At 39.8% G+C, this 9,513-nt stretch overlaps 1 protein-coding gene across 1 annotated transcript; it reads left to right on the top strand.

Annotated features, from left to right (window-relative positions):
• The first annotated feature begins 3,686 nt into the window (after positions 1-3,686).
• On the top strand, positions 3,687-8,083 carry edn2 (endothelin 2). Its single transcript, XM_074687097.1, has 5 exons — positions 3,687-3,838; positions 4,517-4,673; positions 4,757-4,870; positions 5,431-5,496; positions 7,128-8,083. Exons 1-5 carry the CDS (start codon positions 3,778-3,780, stop codon positions 7,192-7,194), a joined length of 465 nt encoding a protein of 154 aa, XP_074543198.1. The 5' UTR covers positions 3,687-3,777; the 3' UTR covers positions 7,195-8,083.
• Positions 8,084-9,513: the final 1,430 nt, after the last annotated feature.

The following is a 9,513-nucleotide window of genomic DNA, read 5'->3' as shown; positions in this document are numbered from 1 at the left end:
TGACACGCTGAGACACTGTTTGAGTGACAGCTAGAGAGGCGCGTGGGCGACCACCGTGCCATGACCTCACCCTCCTTCCTGCCGAGGCCGCACTCAGCGCTCCTTGACTTCATCACGCTCATATCGTCCGTGTGGCACATGCAAACCCTCCGTCTGTCTCCATCGCTGCAGCTCATCTCTTCCTCTGCAGCCTTCAGCCTCATCCTGCGTTTCTGACGTCTGTGGAAAAAAAAGAGAGGGATCAGAGAGCGTGTCCTGGCCTCACTTCACCCCGTGATGCTTCTGGACTCACTCTACTTTGATGGTGTGGATCATCCTGCATCTGGAAACTGAAGCCACCAGCTGACTTTGGATTACAGTAATTGGTGCAGTTTAAGGTCACTTTAACTGATGTTTTTCTTATCTTTAATGTCTCGCTTACTATTTGTTTTTGTTGAATTGAAGCTTGGCACCAATTGTTTTTTTTTTTGGTTTAAAAAAAAAATTCCTTTATCCATGAATCATGTCATTTCAGTCTTTCTGGTATTTTTATGCAACACCAGCTCTGCTCTCCATATCCTGATAAAGGTTCCTCAAGGGCTACAAAGACCAGAAGGATTTACAAAAAAACAAACAAACAAACAAACAAACAAACAAACAAACAAACAAACTGGTCAGCTTTCTGAGATGCTGGCTGATATTTCTTGTCCTGAACACACCAGTCAGTCCCCCTCTGTCTGCTGCTGCTTTGTGGTTTTGTCTCTGTGCTGCTGTTCTGCCATGCCTGCTTGTCTTGATGCTTGTTTGCTTCCAATCATTGATAATAACTATGCAGTGTCTGCAATCTGGACTGTATGCAGTGTGTGTACTGTGTGCTGTTGATGCCTTTTTAACAGTATCTTTTCTTCCTTTTTAGTCCAGGTCCACCTTTCCTGAGAGTGGCTTTGCTTCTCTTGCCAGGTTGCCATTCTAAATAAGGAATTGTTCTCATTGACTTCACTGGTTGAATAAAAGTTAAAGATTAATTTACTATTACATTAAAAAAAAAAAAAGGTGTCTGTGTGTTTTTACATTCTTACAGATTCTAAATTGAGTGGAGATTGTAAATTTGAATACAGCACATTCAATAGTTTAAATAAGATATATATATATATATATATATATATATATATATATATATATATATATATATATATATACAGAGACAGATAGATATAGGTATATATAGATATATATACAGTAAGTTTAGCCACCAATATTGGGGCAAGGTGCATTTGATATCATTCTTGGTATGTGCAGAATTTAAATAAAAAGACATTAGTGGGATACAAAAGTCATTTTAGCTGCATCAAGACCCAACAGGGTATGTCGCAAATTTATGACAACAGGCATCAAGGGGTTAAAATAAAATGTTTTTCTGGACTTTTAGATGAATATTGCCCTCACCCAGACATTTTTTTTTTGCAAAAATAAATAGTACTCTCAAACAATACAAATTTTTAATCATAGTAATCATAGTAGTTGTAGGGTTGCTATGGATTGACATCAATTTATCATGATTAAATAGCAATCATTTTAAATCTATTTTAATCATTTTTCTTTGCATGAGTAAACAGACTGAAGAAAGAGGGAAAGGAGCACAGACCACTGTGTGCTCCATGAGGTTTGTATCATGGTGGCATGGTGGCCCAGGTCTGTGTCCAGCCTGTGGCCTCTTTACCCAATGTCACTCCCCACTCTCACCCTGTTTGCTACTCCATCCACTGTCCTCCTCTGTCCCATAAATGGCACGAAAAACCCCAAAACTAACTTTAAAACAGAAAGAAAGGAATATGTTTGCACTTCATTTGTTTAATAAACCCTTTAACAGTTCATGTCTACAAACTGTGACTGAGAATTGTCCCTCCCTGCGCGGGTTCCTCCTGTGCAGATGCAGCAGGTGTTGCAGCTCAGGGTAACGAGTAGGAGCCTTTATAAGAGGGAGCTGAGTGGTTTCGTCTCTCTTTCATTCCTCCTCTCACACAGACCCATGTGGATCGGTGTGGTCTGGTCTGTGTGGAGCAACTGGTGAAGGGTTTTGTTGAACCCACTAGGCCTCCAGCCACAGTGAAGCCTGCAGTTTGGTTGTGTTGTCCGTGGTACTTTCTTTGATTTTTACCCTACTTTTCTCAGGCTGGTTCTAAGTTGTTTTGGGTTCCTTGTTTTGAATAAACTCTGCCATCTGGTTTTGGTAATTTGCCTCGAAGTTGTTCTTTACCCCTGGTTTCTTCTTAATTATTTATTGTTACTTACCTCATAACCCCGTAACATCTTTCAGTTCATAACTCAAGGTTGGTTTGTCGCGAGCTAGGCGACACGTTAGCCGAAGTGCTAGCAGAACCCCCAGCTAACTCATGCTTTGCATTAACGTGGTGTGCATAATCCTTTATGTTGGTTGATTGTTCCATCTTATTTTTTTATATATATATATATATATATATATATATATATATATATATATATATATATATATATATACTCAAATTCCCCTCCACGAGGGCCAACATGCTGTTCAGTGTCTTCCATCCTGAGCTGGTTGGTTCTGTTGCCTGTCGCAACATAATTCCCTGCCCCATAGCTCTAACTCATAACTCAACTTGGACAAACTTTTTAAATGGCTAATTCATGATGAAGGCTTAATCCCTATTAATGCATGAATTTTGACAGCTCTAAAAATAAGACATAAGCACTTTCTTGGATTTCACTTTCTGCTCATCCTCTGTACCACTCTTCCTGTTAAGTAGGGACAGTGACAGATAAGAGCTGGTGTCAAAAATCTGTTTTTAACTTTTCAGGTGTTTTGTTAAATGTGTAGTTTGCATTTATGTTGGTGTCATAGAATTTTAAATGACATTTCTACCATTTTTAACCAATTAAAGAATCATCCCCATTATTATCATCTCAAAGTTTTTATTCCATTTCTTCACTTGATAATATGGGTTTGTTGTCCGAACTAAGTCAGTCTGCTGATGAAATCAATATTTTCTCTGTTTTTGGGTCAATTGGTTTAAAATTATTTGACTTTTTTTTTCTTTTACAGTGTAGTAGACTGATAAAAGAGAAACTTTTTCAGCAATTTCATATTTTTAATGGGACACATTGGTTTCACCTGATACATTTATCAGTTTCACATCTGTCAGCCAGTAGCTGTTGGCCATAGCATTCCATCTCTTCTTGTGAACTTCAGACACCAACAGACTTGACTTGGAGTGTGTCTGAGATTTGTTTTTAGTTTTTTTTTTATATATATATATATTTAGTGGTCTCTAACTTTGACTGATTTCTTGAAACCATGAGACCACATTTAGGAGTGTTTATGATGTATCCATGAGTCATGTTTAAAACTTGAAAACTTCATCAGTTTCAGTGAGATCAGCACTGAAGACTTAAAGTGACTGACCTGTGAATCAGTCTCTGTGAATGCTGCTGCTCTCCCTACCTTCCCCGGCCTGTGGGGGGCGCTGCCTGCCCTGTTTATCAGGTCACTGCTGGAATGTGAGGATGGCAAGTGGAGTATGTGTGAGTTGTGTAACCACAGTGTGTTTCAGAGCGCGCTCAGTGGGAGGGGCCTAGGTGGGATCAGTCACAGTGTGTGAAGCTGTGTGCATGTGTGGGGTGGGTATAAGTAGACGTCCTGCTGCAGCATGAACACAAACACCTGTTGCTGCTCTCCAGCCTCAGCTCAGAAAAACATCTGCACGGACTGTCTCCAGCTGCTTGAGTGTGACTGCTCCTATACAGCATCATCAGACCACGAGGATGGCTTCTTTCATCAGCAAGACTCTGCTTTTATTCTTCATCTGCATCGCTCTGCAGGAGGGTGAGTGACTTCAGATTTATTCAAGGATGTCAGGGGGCTTTAAGAAGACACTTTTGACAAGTTTTTGAGACAACTTTATTTGAATGAGGATTATATTTTTAGATTTAATTGCAGTATTGCATGATTAAAGTAGCACCGTGCATGACTGTATTTGATATAAAACAGCAGATCTGCAGAAATCTCCAGCCTTAAAAAGACAGACAATACAATTTAAATGACAGAGCAAGTTTAGCAAAACTTAATCTCACATCTTTTTTTCATTTAACATGCTTTTATAGACATATTTTCATATCTATCTGTCTATATTTCTCACCTGATTGAGTTGAATGGTTGAGCATTTGAGTTGGGATTTAAGGTTGACCAGAAAAAAATATAAAAAATATCAGAAAACAGACAAAAAAAAAAAAAGTTGTGTCACTGCGATTGAAGCCTGGACATCAAGCGTTAAAAGGCAGGTCTGGTTCAGCCTTCCAGAGAATATTTACCTTTCATATCAGAGCATAATTATTAATCCTTCTCCTTTGGCCTTGCCTGCTGGAGTGTTTGTCTTCTTGGAGTAAATCAAACGTGTCACGACTGTTTGGATGTGTTTACATGTGATAAGCCCTCACTCCTCAGTCAGGAGTGGAAAGCATTAACATGCACTTCTTTAATCTCGGTTTCTTTGTTGTTCTCCAGGTTGTGGTCTCCCCTTATCAGAGCGGGCAGAGCTGCCAGCTCAGGCTGCACCTTCACATCCCCGAGTCAGGACCAAGCGCTGCTCCTGCAGCAGCTGGGAAGATAAAGAATGCATCTACTTCTGTCACCTGGATATTATCTGGGTCAACACGCCGAGGTGAGGCGGCAGAGGATGTTCACTGAGAAACAAAACCCTCCTGAACTTTACCATGGTTAGTCTAAAACCTGTTTCTTTTACAGTAAACTCCTCCCTTACGGCCTTGGAAGTTCCCAGTCTCGTCGCCGTCGCTCAGCTGATCGCTGCGAATGCCTCAACCCAGCTGATAAAACCTGCTCAGGCTTCTGCCACACACGGTGAGCCCCGCCATCTTTTATCAAACCTACATCGGAGCGTGGCCGTCCCATCACGTAGCCTCTCAGGTATCAGTGTAAGATCCGGCCTGTGATAGCACAGCCACAGGATAGGGGCTGGAGGACGACCCGCATTTCCTTAAAGGCCTTAAAGAAGTCACAAATGTTTCTTAGCAGCACTGTCAAAAGGTGCCAGTTTCCTCCAATCCTTTACCACAAAGATAGATAACAGAATCCAGCTACAGCCAGTGCTTCTGTGTTCAGGGATCTTAAATGCATCTCAGCTTTTATTGCAGCCATGAATCCATTAGGGATAAGTCCCCGTGTGGAGATGTTATCTGAGGTGCCGCTCTCCAAGCCTCGCCCTGCATTCCTGCCCATAAGGCATCTCAAACATATTCACTTGTAATTCCGGGAAAATTGCTTGGCAACGCGGCAATATTTAGCAACAATTAATGAAATGATGCACAACAAACTCTGAGCGAGCAGAGGTTTAATTACCCAGGGCATTAGGAGGAGTGTGTCCTGGTTTTAATGCTGCTCTCTCTGCTCTCCGTCAACAGCTCCGACAGGCCCAGAGAGGAGGAACCTGCAAGCACCAACAGGAGCAAACTGCTGGAGACTCTCAGGTAAATCATGAAGTCACGCATCAACGCTTGGACAGGGGTCTGCAACCTGCTCTATCAAAGTCACATTTTAGCCCATTTTACACCAAAGAAATGTGGTCTGGAGCCAAAAAAAAAAGAAAAAGAACATAACACAGCTTTCAAAGCTTTATAAGTTTTATTCTTTGCCCATTTTTACCTGTTATGACAAAAAAAAAAAAAACAATATTAATATATATCTAAAAAAAGCTACTTTGTATGGGGCGTAGATTGTAGAGTTGCACACACTACAAATAACATTACTCCACATGTAGCTCTAAAACATCACTTTTTATGCAGATTAAGAGAAATACTTGTGACATATATTTGTCAAATAAATATAAATGTTAAATGTTTTATATGATTTTTTTTTAAATGTCCTGAGTCTAAATACTTAGCCACTTTAATTTTCATTCTAAATATTTAGCTAAGATTTCCAAATTTTGAACAGATTTCTAAATATTGAGCATATTAGTCAACATTTCTAAATATTTAGCTACAAAGCAAATTCACACTCCCGAAGCACCAGAATAAAAGTTGGAGGAAGCGATCCATCTAAGTGTGATTTAAAGGATGTCAAACATAGTCGGCTAAATCAGCCATTAAACAAGAAGCGTACTAAGTGCTGATGACACTGTTGAAGTTCCGGGCCGACATCAAAGATGGAGAGCTTGTTATTCTCAAAATCCCGCTTGGCTGGATTGCTCCCTTAAACTTTTATTTTGGTGCTTCAGGTGGGTGGGAGTGTGAATTAGCATATTAGCTAAATAATTTAGAAATTATACATCAAGATTTAGAAAATTTCACTTTATATGTAGAAATCTTAACAAACATTTAGAAATCTAACATAAATATTTAGTCTTAGCTAAATATTTAGAATGAAAACTAAATGTTAAGAAATGTGGCTAAATATTTAGAATCAGGACATTTATTCATAACAATTAGATAAAACATTAAACATTTCGATAAAACATCCAATATTTATATATAATATTTGACAAATATGTCACAAATATTTTCTCTAAATCTAGAGAAAAAGTTATGTTTATGAACTTAATGTAGAGAAATGTTAATTGTAGTGTATGCATCTTTACAATGGCCGCCCCATAGTTTAGCAGCTTAGTAAAAAGTAACTTTGTTAGGAATATTTGTGGCTAAAGTCAAGGCTTTAAGATATGACTTTGAACTCAATTTTCCATAACTGTTTCTAAATCGACCACTTTCATTCCTCTTTGATTTGGTACTTTTCATTTAATGTCTTTCAATTTTACAAATTTTGTTGTTTGCTAGTTGTTGGTTTTTTTTGCTACATTTATGGCTATTAAATTTGACAAGTTATTCAAACCTTTTTTTTTTTAATCTAAAAACAAAAAGGTATCACCTTGAACCCCAAGATAGCTGTGCAACAAAATAAACAAAAAACAAAATGAATAACAACTAGGTGTAGAAATGACTTTTATTTATCTTAATGATTTTCTTTGTCAAGGCCAGAGGAAGCCACTACAAAGAGGCTAAAGAGCCACAGGTTGCAGAGCCCTGGTTTAGACCCATGCTGTGTTTTGGTTGATGATCATTACACTGCCCCCTCTGAACTGTTTGCTCCTCTTGCTTTGCAGATCTGTGGTCAAGTCCAACATGGCGATAGCAAACTCAGTGAAGAAGAACTCAGGCAGAAAGGACTGAGAGAGCACCAGGAGCAGTTTGATCCCAACAGATCCAACACCCACTGGTGGAAGACTCGTCCAGATGCCTCCAGCGTCACGGCGTCAGAGTTAAACATCTCTGGAGATGAAAACAGAGCTGTAAAGGCCTGGCAGCTCACCAAGACTGCTGCCCTTCAGCTACAGCACGCTCGGGCGGAGACGTTTGGAGTTTTTTGAACTTGCACGCCAGAGTCAAGGCCACTGAGTGATGGAGGAAGAAAGACTCTGAGGACAGTTTTAAACCCTCCAGAGGATTACTGAATACCCCTGAGTCACATCAGTACCCTGTCACTGCTGACCTTTGGTCCACTTTCCTCTGTATCAGAGCCGGGATCTCCTCTCCTGCCTTGCGTTTGGGGGGGGTTAGCATGTAGCGTTCTGAGTTACTTGAAAACGGACGCTTGTCCACAAGGTCGTCTGTCTAACAAACTTTACACAAGGCCATTGTCATCAGCCGTATACTGCATACTTTCTGCCAGCACAACAACAACTACAGTAGCTCTATTGTGTTGGTCTGCTGTTTATTGCACATGTCCTGTTTAATGTTTTCATTGAAGATAAGCCAGGAGGTTTCAATAATGTGCCGCTTGCCAAAAATGCGACAATTGTTCCCTTAATCCCTCTGTGATTGGCCTCTGGGGACGCTTGACTCTGTAACTGGCGTTGTGCACTTCAGAGGCTGTTTGTCCACATCCTGCACTTTTTCTCCGCTCTTTTTTATCATCCTCAACTCATGGACACATGAAAACCTCCAGGACCAGTCTGAACACACTCCTCCTCAGATATCTGAATGCTGTAAGCGATGCTCAGAAGTTTACTGTTAATGCTGAATGTTTGATGATTGTCAGTACATGTTTATTTATTCTCTAACTTATTCTGAGATGTATTTATATTTCTATGAATGATGCACTGAGCGGTGCAAAAGAAATAAAAGATGCAACAGAAGCTTTTGTTTCAGAATGGTCATTTCTTTAAAGCTGCTGCGTTGATCCCCTGATCACATGAACACTTGTCATGGTTGTTCGAGCTGAATCTCAAGTCCAAGTTTTTAAGACCAAATCCAGGTCCTTGAAGTGGAATTGAGTTGTGTCTCGATGAGTGAAGTCCAAGTTGAAGTCCTCCAGGTTGGGTCTGAGCTGAGGCACCAGGATGGTCTTCAGGTCACCTCTTGGCCTCTAAACTTTTTCAACATGCATGCACACTGTAAAAAGAGAATCTTCAATCAGTTGAAGTGATGTAATTTTTTTAATCAATCCAACTCATTGTTTTTAAGCTAAGGATTCCTATGTATTTTTGTGGATCATGTCAACTTGAAATTCTGCGTTAGTACAACTAATATAAGAAGTAGTTGGACCAACTTAAGTTAATTGCTTCAATTGGTCACACCTAAATAAATTAAGTTCTTTGAAATGAAATTAACAAGTTCAATTAACACAACTTAATAAGTCAAATAACTTAAATATTTTAATTCTTCTCAAATCAATATTTTGCATCAATCCAACTTAAAGTTTTCAGTTGTTTCAACTCAATAATCTGCAAAACCCAAAAGGAAAAACCATGAATGAGGAGGCAACACTGTAGATATGAGACCCTGATGCATATTAAGATACCACACTGGGACAGTGTCTGTGCTCCATGGCATGGACCAGCTGCCTGTCTGTGCTCCGCTGGCTGGCTGTCTGTCTGTGCTCCATGGCATAGGCTGGCTGTCTGTGCTCCACTGAATAGGCTGCTTGACTGTGCTCCACAGCATTGGCTGCTTGTCCTGGCTGCCTGGCCGTCTGTGCTCCACGACAGTGAGAGCTCCAATTAAAATTCTCTCTCAGTAATGGTAAATTAAATATAACTGAAGACAAAACTCAGTTTGTCATTTCTGATCATAATTTTAGCCCATCGACACATCTCACATGTAAATGATTAAACACGCCAAAAGGTACACACCTTCACCGGGCAGAGGCAGCAGGTCCATGCCATGTGGAGCACAGAAAGTCTATGCTCTTGGCCGGTTAACATCTTAATGTACAGTGGGGTCTAATATCCACTGCACTCCCTCCTCACTCACGGTTTGAAATGAGTCAATTCAATAGGCTGTAAAGTAAACTTTACAAGTAGACATAAAGTAAACTCAACTTAAGACCATTAGTTTTATTTACCAACCTTTTGAGTGCAATTGTTTTCCTAGAATCTTTTAAGTAAGCTCCACTTGTCACATTTTTTAGTGCAATAAAGTATAAAAACATCTGAAACATCTGAAAACCTTAAATTAGGCTAATGCAAAATGTTGATTTGAGAACAATCA

Source organism: Halichoeres trimaculatus, unplaced genomic scaffold (assembly GCF_033239565.1).
Source record: "Halichoeres trimaculatus isolate MK-OKI-2021-1 unplaced genomic scaffold, fHalTri1.1 fHalTri1_scaffold_14, whole genome shotgun sequence".
Taxonomy (NCBI): Eukaryota; Metazoa; Chordata; class Actinopteri; order Labriformes; family Labridae; genus Halichoeres; species Halichoeres trimaculatus.
Note: the sequence above shows the minus strand (reverse complement) of the source record. Positions and strands in the feature narration are given on the sequence as shown.